The sequence below is a fragment of the Panthera onca genome, chromosome A1 (assembly GCF_046562875.1).
Source record: "Panthera onca isolate mPanOnc1 chromosome A1, mPanOnc1 haplotype 2, whole genome shotgun sequence".
NCBI classification, from domain to species: domain Eukaryota; kingdom Metazoa; phylum Chordata; class Mammalia; order Carnivora; family Felidae; genus Panthera; species Panthera onca.
In genome coordinates this window covers 68281823-68301480 of record NC_138339.1, presented here as the reverse complement: position 1 = coordinate 68301480, position 19658 = coordinate 68281823, and the positions used below count along the sequence as shown (strand labels likewise).

The 19658-nt window shown below is 38.3% G+C and overlaps 1 protein-coding gene across 1 annotated transcript in view; it reads left to right on the top strand.

Moving 5' to 3' along the window:
• The window catches only part of CAMK4 (calcium/calmodulin dependent protein kinase IV), a 224946-nt gene that overhangs the window by 181962 nt on the left and 23326 nt on the right, over positions 1-19658 (top strand). The window contains exons 7-8 of the mRNA XM_078447513.2: positions 11888-11978; positions 14026-14100. Of these exons, the coding sequence (XP_078303639.1) occupies positions 11888-11978; positions 14026-14100 (166 nt within the window). The remainder of the gene's footprint in view (positions 1-11887; positions 11979-14025; positions 14101-19658) is intronic.

Sequence of the window (19658 nt, the reverse complement as noted above, 5' to 3'; positions counted from 1 at the left end):
ATGAGGGGAAAATTAGAGAACTAAGTGATACACTAAAAAAAAATAATATACGCATAATTGGTATCCCAGAGGAGGAAGAGAGAGGGAAGGGTGCTGAAGGGGTACTTGAAGAAATAATAGCTGAGAACTTCCCTGAACTGGGGAAGGAAAAAGGCATTGAAATCCAAGAGGCACAGAGAACTCCCTTCAGACGTAACTTGAATCGATCTTCTGCACGACATATCATAGTGAAACTGGCAAAATACAAGGATAAAGAGAAAATTCTGAAAGCAGCAAGGGATAAACGTGCCCTCACATATAAAGGGAGACCTATAAGACTCGTGACTGATCTCTCCTTTGAAACTTGGCAGGCCAGAAAGGCTTGGCACGATATCTACAGTGTGCTAAACAGAAAAAATATGCAGCCGAGAATCCTTTATCCAGCAAGTCTGTCATTTAGAATAGAAGGAGAGATAAAGGTCTTCCCAAACAAACAAAAACTGAAGGAATTTGTCACCACGAAACCAGCCCTACAAGAGATCCTAAGGGGGATCCTGTGAGACAAAGTACCAGAGACATCACTACAAGCATAAAACATACAGACATCACAATGACTCTAAACCCATATCTTTCTATAATAACACTGAATGTAAATGGATTAAATGCGCCAACTAAAAGACATAGGGTATCAGAATGGATAAAAAAACAAGACCCATCTATTTGCTGTCTACAAGAGACTCATTTTAGATCTGAGGACACCTTTAGATTGAGAGTGAGGGGATGGAGAACTATTTATCATGCTCCTGGAAGCCAAAAGAAAGCTGGAGTAGCCATACTTATATCAGACAAACTAGACTTTAAATTAAAGGCTGTAACAAGAGATGAAGAAGGGCATTATATAATAATCACAGGGTCTATCCACCAGGAAGAGCTAACTATTATAAATGTCTATGCGCCAAATACCCGAGCCCCCAGATATATAAAACAATTACTCATAAACATAAGCAACCTCATTGATAAGAATGTGGTCATTGCAGGGGACTTTAACACCCCACTTACAGAAATGGATAGATCATCTAGACACACAGTCAATAAAGAAACAAGGGCCCTGAATGATACATTGGATCAGATGGACTTGACAGATATATTTAGAACTCTGCATCCCAAAGCAACAGAATATACTTTCTTCTCGAGTGCACATGGAACATTCTCCAAGATAGATCATATACTGGGTCACAAAACAGCCCTTCATAAGTTTACAAGAATTGAAATTATACCATGCATACTTTCAGACCACAATGCTATGAAGCTTGACATCAACCACAGGAAAAAGTCTGGAAAACCTCCAAAAGCATGGAGGTTAAAGAACACCCTACTAACGAATGAGTGGGTCAACCAGGCAATTAGAGAAGAAATTAAAACATATATGGAAACAAACGAAAATGAAAATACAACAATCCAAACGCTCTGGGATGCAGCGAAGGCAGTCCTGAGAGGAAAATACATTGCAATCCAGGCCTATCTCAAGAAACAAGAAAAATCCCAAATACAAAATCTAACAGCACACCTAAAGGAAATAGAAGCAGAACAGCAAAGGCAGCCTAAACCCAGCAGAAGAAGAGAAATAATAAAGATCAGAGCAGAAATAAACAATATAGAATCTAAAAAAACGGTAGAGCAGATCAACGAAACCAAGAGTTGGTTTTTTGAAAAAATAAACAAAATTGACAAACCTCTAGCCAGGCTTCTCAAAAAGAAAAGGGAGATGACCCAAATAGATAAAATCATGAATGAAAATGGAATGATTACAACCAATCCCTCAGAGATACAAACAATTATCAGGGAATACTATGAAAAATTATATGCCAGCAAATTGGACAACCTGGAAGAAATGGACAAATTTCTAAACACCCACACTCTTCCAAAACTCAATCAGGAGGAAATAGAAAGCTTGAACAGACCCATAACCAGCGAAGAAATTGAATCGGTTATCAAAAATCTCCCAACAAATAAGAGTCCAGGACCAGATGGCTTCCCAGGGGAGTTCTACCAGACATTTAAAGCAGAGATAATACCTATCCTTCTCAAGCTATTCCAAGAAATAGAAAGGGAAGGAAAACTTCCAGACTCATTCTATGAAGCCAGTATTACTTTGATTCCTAAACCAGACAGAGACCCAGTAAAAAAAGAGAACTACAGGCCAATATCCCTGATGAATATGGATGCAAAAATTCTTAATAAGATACTAGCAAATCGAATTCAACAGCATATAAAAAGAATTATTCACCATGATCAAGTGGGATTCATTCCTGGGATGCAGGGCTGGTTCAACATTCGCAAATCGATCAACGTGATACATCACATTAACAAAAAAAAAGAGAAGAACCATATGATCCTGTCAATCGATGCAGAAAAGGCCTTTGACAAAATCCAGCACCCTTTCTTAATAAAAACCCTTGAGAAAGTCGGGATAGAAGGAACATACTTAAAGATCATAAAGGCCATTTATGAAAAGCCCACAGCTAACATCATCCTCAACGGGGAAAAACTGAGAGCTTTTTCCCTGAGATCAGGAACACGACAGGGATGCCCACTGTCACCGCTGCTGTTTAATATAGTGCTGGAAGTTCTAGCATCAGCAATCAGACAACAAAAGGAAATCAAAGGCATCAAAATTGGCAAAGATGAAGTCAAGCTTTCGCTTTTTGCAGATGACATGATATTATACATGGAAAATCCGATAGACTCCACCAAAAGTCTGCTAGAACTGATACATGAATTCAGCAAAGTTGCAGGATACAAAATCAATGTGCAGAAATCAGTTGCATTCTTATACACTAACAATGAAGCAACAGAAAGACAAATGAAGAAACTGATCCCATTCACAATTGCACCAAGAAGCATAAAATACCTAGGAATAAATCTAACCAAAGATGTAAAAGATCTGTATGCTGAAAACTATAGAAAGCTGATGAAGGTAATTGAAGAAGATATAAAGAAATGGAAAGACATTCCCTGCTCATGGATTGGAAGAATAAATATTGTCAAAATGTCAATACTACCCAAAGCTATCTACACATTCAATGCAATCCCTATCAAAATTGCACCAGCATTCTTCTCGAAACTAGAACAAGCAATCCTAAAATTCATATGGAACCACAAAAGGCCCCGAATAGCCAAAGTAATTTTGAAGAAGAAGACCAAAGCAGGAGGCATCACAATCCCAGACTTTAGCCTCTACTACAAAGCTGTCATCATCAAGACAGCATGGTATTGGCATAAAAACAGACACATAGACCAATGGAATAGAATAGAAACCCCAGAACTAGACCCACAAACGTATGGCCAACTCATCTTTGACAAAGCAGGAAAGAACATCCAATGGAAAAAAGACAGTCTCTTTAACAAATGGTGCTGGGAGAACTGGACAGCAACATGCAGAAGGTTGAAACTAGACCACTTTCTCACACCATTCACAAAAATAAACTCAAAATGGATAAAGGACCTGAATGTGAGACAGGAAACCATCAAAACCCTAGAGGAGAAAGCAGGAAAAGACCTCTCTGACCTCAGCCGTAGCAATCTCTTACTCGGCACATCCCCAAAGGCAAGGGAATTAAAAGCAAAAGTGAATTACTGGGACCTTATGAAGATAAAAAGCTTCTGCACAGCAAAGGAAACAACCAACAAAACTAAAAGGCAACCAACGGAATGGGAAAAGATATTTGCAAATGACACATCGGACAAAGGGCTAGTATCCAAAATCTATAAAGAGCTCATTAAACTCCACACCCGAAAAACAAATAACCCAGTGAAGAAATGGGCAGAAAACATGAATAGACACTTCTCTAAAGAAGACATCCGGATGGCCAACAGGCACATGAAAAGATGTTCAACGTCGCTCCTTATCAGGGAAATACAAATCAAAACCACACTCAGATACCACCTCACGCCAGTCAGAGTGGCCAAAATGAAGAAATCAGGAGACTATAGATGCTGGAGAGGATGTGGAGAAACAGGAACCCTCTTGCACTGTTGGTGGGAATGCAAATTGGTGCAGCCGCTCTGGAAAGCAGTGTGGAGGTTCCTCAGAAAATTAAAAATAGACCTACCCTATGACCCAGCAATAGCACTTCTAGGAATTTATCCAAGGGATACAGGAGTACTGATGCATAGGGGCACCTGTACCCCAATGTTTATAGCGGCACTCTCAACAATAGCCAAATTATGGAAAGAGCCTAAATGTCCATCAACTGATGAATGGATAAAGAAATTGTGGTTTATATACACAATGGAATACTACGTGGCAATGAGAAAAAATGAAATATGGCCTTTTGTAGCAACATGGATGGAACTGGAGAGTGTGATGCTAAGTGAAATAAGCCATACAGAGAAAGACAGATACCATATGGTTTCACTCTTATGTGGATCCTGAGAAACATAACAGAAACCCATGGGGGAGGGGAAGGGAAAAAAAAAAAAAAAAAGAGGTTAGAGTGGGAGAGAGCCAAAGCATTAGAGACTGTTAAAAACTGAGAACAAACTGAGGGTTGATGGGGGGTGGGAGGGAGGGCAGGGTGGGTGATGGGTATTGAGGAGGGCACCTTTTGGGATGAGCACTGGGTGTTGTATGGAAACCAATGTGACAGTAAATTTCATATATTAAAAAATAAAATAAAATAAAAAAAAAAAAAATCAAAAGAGCTAGCAACATGGGGCCTGCATTCCTGCCTGGCTGAATCTGAGTCGCCTTCTCCTTGTAAGGAGTCATACTCTCCAGGGGCAGATGCAGTCCCTAGGACTTCCCAGTGCCTTCCTTTTATTTTACACTCTGCCAACTTCCTTCATTCTTTTAGGGTGTCTTCCTGACCCCTGGAGAGTTTTTGGTCCCTGCTCAAGAGATGCAAAATCAAATGCAACGTTGTTGCTACCCTGAATGACCAAAGCGATGGAAAGATGCTGAAGATTTTAAGCAGGGGAATGACGTGACCAAAACTGCACTTTTTAAAAATGATTGTCATGGCAGTGTGGAGCATGGGCTGCATGGGAACAACCCTGGAAGTTGGGGAGCTGGTAATTAAGCTAGTCACCAGAGTAATCAAGAGGGAAGCATGTTTGTGGCCTGGCTGAAGGCAAGAGTGGATAAGTAGGAACAAGAGGCCAATACATGAGGCACTAAGGAGCGAGAGCTACTTACTGTCATGGGTCATGGACTGGATGTGTCGGTAAAGAAGATAGAGAAGTTAGGTAAACCCAGGTTCTGGCTTGATCAAAAGGATGCTGTCATTCGTTGGGTTTGGAAATACAGATACAGCAGGAGTAAATTTAGGGTAAATACTAAATTGATTTTGGACGTGTTGACCTTGAAACACGTGTGAGACATTCAAGTGGAATGGGAAGTAGAAAGTTCTGTCAAATCAGAGCCACAGAGAAGTTGGGGGAAGGCAATAGAGATTTGGGGCACATTGGATAAGTGGTACCTTTATTTGTGGCTTTAGATGAGCTGAACTCTGGAAACCAAAGGAAAAGCAGAAGGGTGCTGAGCAAGTCTTGAGACAGAGGGCCTGGGGAGGAGACTGAGGGGGGAGCAGAGGTGAGGAGCACCATGCGGCCAGTGTGGCAAGAGCCCCAGGCGATGAGAGGCCAAGTGAGAGACAAGTCCGTGTGCTCAGAGGCCAAACAGGTCAGATAAAGAGTCAGAAAGTGTGTGTTAGGTTTGATGAGGTCAGAAATGAAACAATAGTGTGTTGAAAGAAAATGAGAGGGAAGAAAATGGAAATGGGGAGTGGAGACTGAGGAGAGTAGGGTATAGCTGAGTGTAGCTAGAGCAGGAGGGGAATGTGTGTATTTGAGAGACCATGGAGGTGATGGTTGATTTCTTTTTCCTGTTTCCTTTTGATGGTGATACTGTTCATTCTGGAGGTATGTGTATGATGAAAGCAAAAAAAGAGGGAATAGCAGACGTGGGAGAAAAGGCAGTAGTGATGGGGCAGTGCCTCTGAGTAGGGAGAGGGGTGTGGAGGAGGACCCTGAGCGGCACCCAGGGGCACCCAAGGATGGCTCCTGAAGAAGAGCCCGGAGAAGGAGGATGGAGCATAAGGGAAACAACAGGCTGTGAAATGCTCCTCTTTATCAGTGACAAATAGTATTTATCGTAGTAATTCTTTGTGTTACAATGGAGAACAGATATAGTAAGAATGCTTCAAATCCTAATTGGCATATACTTTGTTTCACTTCTGACTTCTAAATGCTCTTAGAAACTGAACACAGATACAGCAACTTAAGTCTGTATTTCCCTTAGACCTATTTCAAGGGTGAAGAAGACTAATATATATTACATTCTATTACTCTGTGATTTATCATTGCATCTTCTTGGGAACAGGAGCTGTGGCAAATTAAGTGAAAAAGGCATACAAAATAAAGCTATTAAAGTGGAAAAGGGAATTTTAAAAAAGAGAGAGGGAGAAGTAAATATTCTAAACCAGGCTGGTAATTGTAACTGAAACCTCTTGTACATTGAGTTTGGGGCCACCAAAACAGAAGAAGAAAATGTGATGAAATAAAAAGCAAATATTTTCCCATTAAAGTATTCTTTGATACTTCAGGAAAGAGCAAGTTTTCCAAATCTCAAAGGATTTTGGATGTAATTTATTGTACAAGAGACATGGAACAACAGTGGTAGGGTGCTCCTAACAGCTACCATTTATAGAACAGAATGTCCACTCCATGCTAAGTGTCTCCATGCCTAACCTCCGATTCTCAGTGCAACCTTCAAAGTGGGTGCTACAGAGAGGGAAACCGGGAGGTGAAGGGTAGACAGATTGTTCCAGGTCACACAGCTAATAAATAGCATGCTTGGGGGTATATGGCCCCAAAGTGCCTCTCATGGTGTTATTCTTCAATAATTATTTCAAAAACAATGCCACAAAAACCTTCTTATGCTTGTTTCTTTTATCAACCCTTCCTCAAAACTGAGGGTATAATACTGAAACAGAACTTAGCAAAGGTATGCCCTTGGTACCAGTGCATTAAATGCATCATTGCCTAATCCTTAAAAACGTACCTGTTGCCTATCTTAATTACTCTGCGTATAAAATATTTGTCATTTTATGCTTTTTTTCTAAAAAGATAATATACTTTTTAAAAATTGAGCCAGTAAATTAATTGTGCTTCTCTGCCTCTTCCTTTCCCTCCTCCTTTTCCTTCTTTTTATTCCTTAAAGTTTTAAGTAAATTCATATATACCTAGTTATCTGCTCTTACAGTTTCTTTATTAAAATAGGTTACAATTAGTCATGATTCAGTAGTTAAATGCTACAGTTCTTGCCAGATTTATTATTTCCTGTCCATTAAATTGTTAGGTTATAGAGGTCTTCTTCCAAAATGGTGTTTAGTTTTCAAGGTTTCCTTGTTTGTGTTTGGTTTACTTTAATTATGATTACTTTGAACACTTGGTTTGTTCTGGAATATCCAGTTATCTCAAGTTTCTCAATTTCTCTAATCCTTTTGTCTGTTTGTATTGAATCCCCATGATTTAAATGATCAGTAGCTAAGATCAGCAGCATCTTGATAAGGTCTCTTTCTCCATAATTAGATATTTTTTAATCATTTCTGTATCATTAATATGATATCATAAAATGTCTTTGTACAATTCCCCATGAGTACACAATTTTGAGGGGCATTTTTCCCCTTAATTTCTTTTTCACTTCTCCGTGTGCAGTGATCTTGATGTGTCGAGATAAGATTAGTGCTTGGTGAGATTAGAAGTGTGTATTTCATTTAAAACCCCGTTTAAAAATAAAGGGCAGCGTGCCTATTATTCAGCCCTTAAACTGCTCTTTTTATATCCTCAGATGCTCTGAGACAGAAATTTTCAAAGTACAGTCTGAGGATTCCTGGAGGGTCCCTGAGTTCCCTTTCAGAGGGTCTGTGAGGTCAGAAGTATGTTGTCATAATATGAAGACATTTCTCTTCACTTGTGAAAGTACAGTGGAATATTCCAGAGTCTGAATGATGTGTGATTTTGCAGTAGACAGTGCAGAAGCAGATAAGAGAATCTAGCCATCTTCTATTAAACCAGAAATTAAAGAAATTTGTAAAATTTTAAGACAATAGCACAGCACTATTTTTTGTTTTAGCAAATAGTTATTTTTATTAGAAAATGTTTATGTTCATGTGTCATTAGTTTATTGTTTTTTTAAATAAATTAGGATTTTTTTTAATTTCTCAGTTTTAACTACTAACATAGTAACTAATGTTAGCTATAACTCACATAAGCAAAAGCTCTTTGAGGTTCTCAATAATTTTTTTTACTCTAACAGGGTCCTGAGACCAAAAGGTTTGAGATCTGGTGTTCTAAAAGGTTGCTGCTGCTTCTAACAATTGTATCTTTTTGGGGGAAGGCAAAAGATCATGCTCCACCTTTTCTTTTTTGCTTGGCTTCCTGACTAGAGATAATGTAAAAGGTAAAAGTATTAACTATTGGTTAAAAGCAGTCGGTGGGTCTAAGCAAAAATAAAATAATGATCCCTGCCATTTTTGTCAGTCAAATACATTTAAATGACTCCTACAACATTTGTACATGATTATATCTCAACTTTTAATAATCTTTATGCACCAAGTAATTTATAGTAATTAATCCCTGCCTATATTTTTAAAAGCCAGGATCATGACCTTCAGTATTTCATTGCTTTATTTTGTCTTTAAATTTGTTCTTCTGTTGGTGCATAGCTCCTAAGTCTATTATTTTCTCTAAAAATTTTCTTCTGTTATCTGGTCTAGCTCTCCTTTATGAAGTGCCAAATGGTGTCATTTTGTTTTGTTTCGTGTTAATTTGGACTTAGAACACAAAACTACCATTTCTGTTCTAGAAAGCCAGAACAGTAGTTAGTGAACGTCTTTAAATAATTAGTACTTTGCTAAACCAATACTTGTAAGTTTATCTCATTTGCTGTTGTTATTGTGTTGCTATCTTCACTGTCATTTTCTTCCCAACGGAATGGAGCTTCTAAATTGGGTTAGACTGTGGGAGAGCAATATTTTCTCTTGATCCCAAACTGCAATTCTTAGGTGTGTTCCAAAGCAACTGTATGAGAAACTTGTATTGTTGCCTTCAAACTCAGCTTATACAACATACAGCATCTTCCTCCTCAGGGATCTGGTGGGTTTTCCCTGGGTGTCACTCAAGGCTGAGCATGGCCCTCTGCCTTCTCACTTCTCCTCCCCTGCCATTACCTTCCCTCTCCTTCCATCATGTTCCTCTCCTCTCCATCTTTGTGATTTTCCTCTCATTGCCACCCCACACAGTCCAGCATCTGCTTGGGAGTCACATAATAGACAAGGCTATGGCCTCCACTTCCGGACACCTACGTCTGAACCTCACTCAGCTCCACACATCTAGTTGTGACACTGAGCACATCTCTTGGCCTCTCTCTACCTCGGTTTTCTCATTTGCAGAACAAGCGTTATAGGATTTGCAAGTACGAGGTGTTTGTAATAGTGCTTGGAATATAGGACGTGCATAGGGCACGTATGGTGTTATTGTCTATAGGTGGATCATTATCTACTGTAAGGAGTGAGCTCAGCCTGGTGAGACATGAGCAAAAGCAACTTTATTTTATCTCACCATTGCCCTGGCAGATCCACTCTGAACCCATTCCTCTCCTTCATGAATAAAATTTCAAGCTATTCCCATAGCTTTTCCAGGCACTCTTGCATAAGGAAAAGACTAAAATTTTAGACTCATCCAACTTTTAAATGTCTTCCTTCCCCCAACGTGGACATGAGAGATCTATAATTTCTAAATATAGGGGATAGGAATATCTGTTAGTTTCTTCTCTTCCTCCTGCTTTTTACCCACCAACTGATTGTGTTCCTTCTAAAGTTGCTGTGAGGGTGACAGGAGAGGGAGAGGAGAAGGACAGTGAAGAAAGGTCTCACCAGACTGCTACAGTTATGGTCTGGCATCTGTGATCTCCGGGGATGGCAGGTTACAATGCCTAGGGTTCTTTCCCTATGGGACACTAATGATGGCTCTACAGAGCCCCATTGCGGGGGAGTTCTGTCACCTCAGGTGCTCTGAGGAGTCACTGGTTCCTCAACTGCCTGCTCTCACCTTCCCCGTGTTCTGCTTCCTGTGATGCTAAAATGAGATGGCATCACCCCAGCAGGAAACATTCTTCAGGGAGACTCATGTCTGGTTCCCTTCTGCACAGTCCACATTGAACCCTCATGAGATAACTGCACCTATGTTCAGCTATTCTTTGCGAGTAGCTGAATCTCATTGGGGCCCTTTCTCCTCACTCACCCACTCCAACCATCTCTTTTTCATGAGTGAGCTGGATATCAATTCCTGTTTCCCCAAATCACTGACATGTCAAGCACCACAAATTGTGACCTTGAAGCTATCCACCTTCTGTTACTTGGCTTGCAAAGAGAGAAGGCTCCTTCCCTTCCCGTAGGAGATAGGAAAGGAGAAATACTGAAGTACACTGGCAACTTTTTCTCCCAACCCAACAGAAAAATGGGCAAAGGATATAAACAGGCAGTTCATAGAAGAGGAAAACCAGTAAGCATGTACTATACCAGTAAACAGAGAAAGGCAAATTTAACCAAACCTAAGATACAATATTTACACTGAAGCCCAGCAAAGGTTAAAAATACAGATTTGGTGAAGATGTCAGGGAAACATAAATACTTACACTGTTCATGTGAGTAGATATTGATGGAGTCTTTTCAGAGAATGATTTTGCAGTATTTATTAAAATTTAAAATCTACTTTTTGACCCCACCATACCTGCTTCCAGGTATCTGTCCTAGAGAAACACCAGCAAAACTAGCCAAACATCCAAGGGATAGAAGGCTTATTATTGCCTTATTTATAATTTTTAAAAACTTGAATGTCCATCAAAAAGGGACTAGCAAAATAAATTATGATGCTTCCAATGAAATGGATACAAGCAAGTGGTAAAGAGATTAAGCTGTAGTGATTTGTGGAAAAGGTTTCAAAGACATATTGTGTGAAAAAAGCAGTATAAAAATTAATATTAATCATGCATTTATATAAGAAAATGGAAAAATCAGGGATATTTCCTTGCATACATACATTCATGTTTGTGAATTCATAGAAAAAAGTTAAAACCATTTCAAACTGATGAGTGATTACTTTTGGAGAGGGATCTGAAACCAGGGGAAGCAGGACCAGGTAAGACCTCCACAATCACAGCGAGAGTATGTTACATGTGTGATAACACATAATTTACGAAATAATTTAAAATATAATAAAATTAGTGGAATTGCTAGAGGTGATCTTTAATTTAATGTCGTCTCCAATATACCACTCTATATTGATAGCTGGATTTACTAATCTTCAGAAGAGCCTATGAGAGCATTCATCATCTTTAAGCAATATTTATCATATTAAGGATAGTCTTCTATAATAATTACTCACATCTAAATGTCTGTTCAAGCAATAATTAGTAAGTCTTTGCTGTGGTTGTGAGCTTCTGAGATGACACATACAATTATGCTTTTCAGATATAAACCAGACAGACTTCAATACATAGAACCTTGACTTATTATAATAATAATTAGATTTGAACTGATATGGTAATATGCATAAAGAGAGCTACAACTAATATTCTCTGAGGAGTAAATATTTTATTTCTGGCAGTTGGTTTTATACACTTTAAAATTCATTTCACTTTCAAGTAACTGTCAGCTGTTCTTGAATTATGTATAGTATAAACATGTTTTCCTTTATGGTGTTTATTTTTAAAATCATCATATATGTGTGTTGTCGAATCACATGACTTAGTAAAGATAATTCTAATTCTGAAAAGATTAAACATGAATGTTGGAACCATTAAGTACAATTACTGTAATGTTACTTCATTATTTTCCCTATTTAGTACCTACATGAAAATGGGATTGTCCATCGTGATCTCAAACCAGAGAATCTTCTCTATGCAACTCCAGCCCCAGATGCACCCCTCAAAATCGGTGAGGACATTTCCTAATGTCTCATGACTCCTTTCCCAGAGTAGAAGAAATTTATTTCATGGAATTTTTAAATACTGCTCCATCCGGTTTTGCCTGCATTTAATTTCCTTGAATATTTGGTGTCTATAAAGGAATAATGCATTATTTTGGAAGTTTGTGTTCTTTCTGGAATCAGTACCTAGGAGGTGCTCCAGTGCTGAACACAAAGGAAACGTAGTTTGTAGAAATGGCAGGGACTCCAGGGGGTGATGGTGTATTTTGTAGATAAGTTTATAGAGAAGAAAATCACAGATAACATAACACTTCTTTTTTTGTTACTTTGTATTCCACAACTCAGTTGGAGCTTAATTTTAGATATTCAAGAACTTTGACACAAAATGCTTAGTACATATTCTTGAATTTAGGGTCTGAGTCACTTGTTTATGTGAACAGAGAAAATTGAGATCTGTATTTCCCAAAGTACACTCCACAGAACACTGGTTCCTCAGCTGAGTGAACAGGGGTAACTACTGTAATTCCCTTTGTGGGAAATGGGAGTTGTTTGTGGAAGTGCTAAGGTTGGTCAAATAAGGTAGGAAATGCCAACTTAAACACGATTTTTTATTTTTGCAGGACTTCCCAGAACTTTAAAAATGCTAATGTGTAAACTGACATCTAAATTAGTGTACTGTGAGGTTTTTCCCAAACCTTATTTGACTTTGGAAACCTTGTTTTTTCTACCAGTAAGCATTTTGAAGAACTACAAAGATGAACTTTGTGAAACTCCCATCTGTTCAAAGGGTTCCTTAAATCAGCATTTTAGAAAAAAAATATACATATGTTAAATGCTACTTTCCAAAGCATATCTTCATTTGCAAATAATAATAATAAAATTTATTTTATATGAATCCTCCTTTAGTAGATCTGCATTAAGTCCTGTGAAGGACATTGCTCTTCTGGTGCTGGCCTGTGTAATGTTAATCTGATCAGTTCACTGCATTAGAAGTGTTAACATCTTTGAAAATTAAGTTATACATATCATAGAAGAGCTCAGACAACATGATGTGCTTTATGAATGCAAGAACTCAAAGAAAAAAATACCAAAAGCCTGCTAGGCAGCCGTCCTGTTCTTATAATCACTCCTGAAAGGCAGTGAACGGCGGGGAGACTTCCATTTCCTTTGACATCACTTTCAAAGATTTTATCCTTAAAGAAATTTCTTTAAATGGATGGATAGATACTAATTTAGACAGGAGAGGCTTTCTTTCTGAAGGACTTCCTGCTGCTTTCCCTGATAAGGATCAGCACCTCCGTGGAAATGTGGGTTTATCTTTGAAGTCTAAAATGGCATCAATTCTGCACCTGCCTCTCTTGAAGAGTGGCCTTGAATGGTTTCCTGATGTTTCCTGAGTGAGAGAGATGTAGCCCAGCAAACAGACCATAATGGTAGCAACTTTGGTAGTGTTTTATCTAGGTAATATTCTGAGGAATAAATAAAAAGAACTTTTGCCCAAAAAAAGTGTTATATCTCTCATATGAGAGTAAATCCTTATCCATCAAATATACTAAAGAATGGCATTATTTTGAAGCAGAATAAATGTTTTGATATTTCTGTTAATTTCTTTGACATTCATGAAAACCTAATTTTTTATTTTGATTTTGTCCAAGGGATTACTAATTCTATATCACCATATTATACTTTAGAGTTACTGTTTATAAATCTCAGAATTAATATTAGACAAAATGTATCTATTGCAACTATTACTTCAAGAAAAAAGAGCTTATTTGCTAAACACTAGGGATTATAGAGCATAAAATGTATTTGGGAGTCATGTTTTTCTCAAATTTAGAGCAAGACTTGAATTGGTATAATTATTATTATTTTATTTTATTTTATTTTATTTTTTTAGTTCCCTCTCCCATGTGACTGGTCCCCTTCTACATATCCATCCGTCATCAAATACAAAAACAAATAAATCTGTTTTATTTTGAATAACAGAAATATTCTGTCATCTTATAAAAGCTAAGAAAAGACTTGTTTCATTAAATGTTTCTCTTGTGTTGTTAGCTGATTTTGGACTCTCTAAAATTGTGGAACATCAAGTGCTCATGAAGACAGTGTGTGGAACCCCAGGGTACTGCGGTATGCTCTTTAATACTGATATTTACTTTTATTGTTATTTGAAATCGATTTTTACTTCATGATCTAATTTTCTAACTCCTAATATCTCTATTTAAAATGCTTACAATGTGATGTGAGTCTCCATGAGGAAGGCGTGTATAAATGATACTTAGACCACCTCTTGTTCTACATGAGGGGCTCAATGATGTTGGTTTTAGGGCCCCCTTCTTAGAAAAGCAGGGAAAGAAGGAGCCCTAGGAAAAAGGACTGGGTGCTCTGCACCTGTCTCCTGGGCAGTAGCTACTCTTGAACCCACTTCGAAGCAGAAGGACAATCATCAAGAAAGAGGGCAGGGAAACAACCTTATTTGTGGTTGGAAATAGAGCCATGAGTCCTCCTGTCACTTTCCTTGTTTGCTTTTACTTGGGAGGGTGGGTGAGGAGGGAGTGTGTCATTAATTCAAAGGGCGTATAGGATAACAGTGAGATTGGGGTAGTCCCTAGTCCTCATTGATGGCACTCGCCTAGCCTTATTAAGATAAAGGCTTCAGGTGGGGTTGCCCCGCCAGAGTCCCCCAGTCTCTAGAGATGGACTGTGTGACAGTCCTCACTCCTAACAACCACGTAACTAACTTATTTTAACAATGTTTGAATTCATGCACATCAGACTATAGAAGGTACAGTTAGATATCCACTGAAGCAAATATATGATTGAATTCACAGAATTTTAGTGCTAGAAGAAGCTTTAAAGTTCATTTGCTAACTTTCTCATTTTGAGTTCTAGAGTATGACTTCCCCAAGATTCCACATCTACTTGTTAGTGGGTCAGAGATGAGAATCTAGGTATCCAAGAGCCTAAAAACAGATTTATACAATTCCCTCTTCAAAAAAGCCAATATAGATAAATCAATATAATTTTCCTTCATAGAAATATTTATCAGTTATTATTTACATCTTAAAATGTTTTTGTTTTGTTTTGTTTTGTTTTTAGTTTTTTAAACCTCAAAAGTATTACTCGGTCATTGCAGGAAGTAAAAATCCAAGTATGTGTAATCAGTATTAATAGCCTTATGAATTCTTCCTCATCTTTCTCCATGTTTCCATATTCACATATGGAATTCACATATTCACAATAAACTTTTTATTATTTTGTTTTTACCTAATTTCCCTACTGAATCTAAAATATTATGTCCTTGTAGCTCAATTGTTCATAGACCCAGTAATTACACAGAATTAAGTATACCTGTCTTTCTATTAAATCTTTACATTGTGCCAAATATTCTTGTTCTGGACCTTTAACTCCTTGGCAAGAGTAGTCTACCAATTAGGAGTAAATTCAGAAATCTCCAAGTAACTGTGGCTTATGAAAGATAGAAGTTGATTTCTCTCATGTTAAAAGTCTAGTGAAAGGCAATCCTGGTGGGTTCTCCAGGTAAGGCTCTGTGGATCTCAGTGCCAGGGGTCCAGGCCTTTTCTGTCTTGCTCTACCGTTCTTTAGCATGCTTCCTCACAGTCCAAAATGGCTGCTTGAAATCAGTCATTACATCCACATTCTCTGTGACAGGAAGGGGGGAAGGGGAGAAAAAAGGGTGTACCTTTTCATTGTTAAATAGACTTGCTAAAGCTCCACATCACTTCCACTTCTATCTTATTGGCCAGTACTTGGTTACAGCCTCCATACTACCAGAGTGAGTCTTTTGGCTGGACATGTTGCTGCCCCAAATGAATTCAGCATTCTGTTACTAAGCATAAGTATTTCATTAGACCGCTCACTATCTCTAGCACAAACTTGAGTAAGATTCCCATTACCAGGGGGGGGAAAAAAAAAACTATTAAAGTATACCATGTTCCCTATAGACATCCTCTTGTTTTACATATATAATTTATATAGATATAGATATAGATATATAGATATAGATATATATTTATGTATATTTATGTATATTTTATTTTCCTTAGAACCGTTAGCCGACAACCTGTCCATGACATCTAATGGTGCCATAGATATTTCCCCTTTCTCTAATTCATGTGTCCTTGTCATCCTCCTATATTTCTTTCATGCCTCCCGATCTCCAAGGCCATAAAGATAAAAAAAGAACCCCGAATTTTGTACCATGTGCCAAATGGGATTGCCCATTTGTGAGTATTAACTGCTGACCAATCAAAAGTAGCATTGAAAGAGAATTGACAAAAGAATGATAAAACAAAGTAAGGATTTCCCAAAAGAAGAAAGCTGATGGGCAATTTAGTAATCATTATCTAAGTACAAATACTGAGTATTCCTAGGAGGTAGGTAGGTTGGAGCATTTTTCTGAGAACTAGCAGCCCTGAAATGGGAAGATCAGGAAGAACTTACAGTAGCCATCTCTAAGGGTCCCTTCTGTGACTAAGAGATAGCAGCATCCTTTTAATGGCTTTGATAATAGTGATAAGAGCAGCTCTTTCCTGCAGCGTGACAGAATAGCCATTCTATGAGTGAATGATTCATTCATTGATAAAATGAACATTGAATGTCTAAGAGGCTCTGAGATTCAAGAGTGAACACCATATGGTCTTGTCCTTTAAGGATTTCATGGGCTATTAAAGAAAAAATACCCATACACAATAAATCAGTTTGTGTTGATAAGTTGTAGTTTTATCCAAGCTAAAGGCCTAGGTATTCAGAGGGGAGGGAACAATTAATCTTCCCTAATATTTGAGCTGGACTCTGAAGGTTGGATAGGAGTTCAACAAGTGAAGAGGTAGCCACAAGGCATTCTTTGCAAGTAGGCAAAGGAAGAGAAAAATCATAGAGGAGTGGTAGCATCTGGCAGATTCAGGGACTGTTGGTTACTTTGGCACTTTGCACAACTGCAGTATAGATATAGTTGGACTTGGAAAGATACAATGGACCATATTTTTAAATAACCTATACATCAGGCTAAGGAATTCAGATTTGCTTTGGTAAATAGTAGTGATTGAGCAAAGGTTCTTAATCAGGGCAATTATATTTTAAAATCAAATCTGTATCTTACAAATATCTCGACAATGTCATTATGACAGATGGTTTTGAGGGAAAAAAGGGAGAGAAAAGAAGACAAATTAGAAAGTGATTATAAATTCTCTTTCCTGTCCCTCTGATGTCAGAAATGTACACACAGAATGCTGTCACTCCCGTAAACAGCTTCTCAGAATGATGTATTCGATCTGTTCCTACATCCAATCATTTTTTTAATATAAAATGATAATAAAAATACTAGTTCAGAGTCTTGTCCTTGCCATAAACAGACCCTTCTTACAGATAATGCCATCTAATAATGGAGGCTTATTTTCCACTTACTATTCCCCCCTGCCAAAAGTACCCACACTACTCTCACTTACTATCCCTTCCCCCACCCCACCCCGACCCCCGCCTAGAGGTTAGGGACAGGATTTTAAGGATACACCTGTGTATAGTAACACAAAAAACACTGGAAAGGCTGAGTTAGGGAAAACAAGGTCGCAGTCACACCCAGGGCACAGGAAGTGGATGGCCTAGAGAAGAGGCAAGATGCAGAGTTTAAACGTTTTTGTTTTTGTTTTTTTTTAGTTAATATAATAGTGAATGATAATAACATATAGTAATGAAACAATTAGACTTTATAGGCAAGGCTGAAGCCCCTTTGAGGTTCACTCAGTTCTAGCCTTTCCTCCCTGCAATACATGTAAGTGCCATCATCAGTTTGGCGTGTCCCTTCTGAGAGTACCTAGGTGGGGAGGAAATTGCCCATTTATACAATGAGTTGGAAATGAGACTGGTGGGAATCACCGTCGTCCTACAGAAACCATGACTTTACACACAGACTTTAGTTTTAACTTGAAAAGGTATCTGAGGCCCCTTCAGTTGACAGAGAGGAGACGTGTGAGCTTGTTTTCTTGCTCATTGGAAGGGTGATTACACTCCAGGTCAGTTCTCCTCATGTACACGGGGTCTAGTGTCTACCTTTAATGGAAGGCTTTTTCAGTTACATCTTTTGAGGGAGTGGGTGTTTATATTACACCATCTGTCATTTGTCAGGAAATACAAAAGTGAAAAGCCATCCATTCAGTCTCATTCATAGAACCTTTGCCCTAGGCTATTAATAACAGAGGGTTCTCCTATAAGTGAATTGCAAAAGAAAAATCACAGATGCTGTATGTTTAAGCAAATACTCATTATTTCCTGGGAAGTGTGCCCAGTGGAAAATAAACTCCAGGCCAGAAAATTAAAATCTGTGATCCAGATAAATGAAATCAATGACTAGTGTTCTGAAATAGCCGTGAAGAGATTCTCCACATCTTGTTATTGCGAAAAGAAATAGGTCTCAGAAAAAAAAAAAAATCCATTAGGTCATGGCTCCCGATAAATAGGCCACAACGTATGCAATATTACTACCAAATGTCTTGACTGGTTTAACTATTTAAGACTGGAAGCCTGCGGGTGTTCAGCCTATCAATGCCAGTCACAAAAACAAGTAAAGCTGTGAGAGTAGAAAAGAAAACAATATGGTAAAGGGTTAGGTAAAAGAGTATTTCTGTATAATACTGATTTCTAATTTACTCATAAGCTTAGTTAATTAAACTATGTATGTTCATGGTTCATATTTCTGCCCGTCTATCCAAATTCAATTTGCAGGGTCTAGAAGCTCTTCAGAATTGATTTTCTCTTGGCATTTGCCAGAGTCCCATTGGAGTGATAATCCTGTGTTGTTTCTGCATTGTTATATTTTAAAGAAATAATTTATTATGTTCACTATACCAAAATTAAAGATAATTTCTCAATAGCCTAGAGTCAGACAGAAGGGATTTCTGTCTACATGAACACATACTAATATGACCAATGTAGGAAAATTTAATGTAGTAGAAGGAAATATAATTATCTAAAATATAAGCTTTCAGAATAGTTTCATAAAAGATGTATTTTGTTCATTTCTAGAGGACTAAATAGCTAAGGTGAAATAACAAGAGTGTCAGATTATGTTGGTAATCTAACTGGCTAAGGGATGATCTCACCTGAGACCTAATTAAATACCCACTATGGTGACTTTCTTTTTACAGTGAACTTAAGAGAAAACAGAAGAGTACATAGTAAAATGTCAGTTGCACGGCCTATAACATGCTTGATGGGCTGATGTGTGTACACGGGGCTCCTGTGGGGTTAGTGGACGATGGGCAAGAGCAGGGGATGTGAGAAGAAGCAAGCAGAGAATGCTCAGCAGGTGAGTAAGGAGTGCCTAGGTCCATCTCCCATTGCTGACCATGGCCCTTCTTTCTCCCTAAGATAGGCTGTGTCTGCAGCCACCATATGACTGTCCCAGGCACGCTTGCAATGCTTGATCCGTATGAGCACATGCCAGGTAAAGGAAAAAGTGGGGCTGGGGATAGATACACGAGAGGTGAGGAAAGGCCGTAGCTTATCTTGGTCTTGACCTTGCAGATGACAGGGACTCTGCTGGTGGAATGCAGGCTGTCTTGGAAGTTTTAAATCTAGAGGAAAATGAGCTTCTCGGGGTATTTGTATTGATCTGGTACTGACCTAGACAAAGTGTATTCTGTGGAACTTTAGTTATGTACCTATTCAAT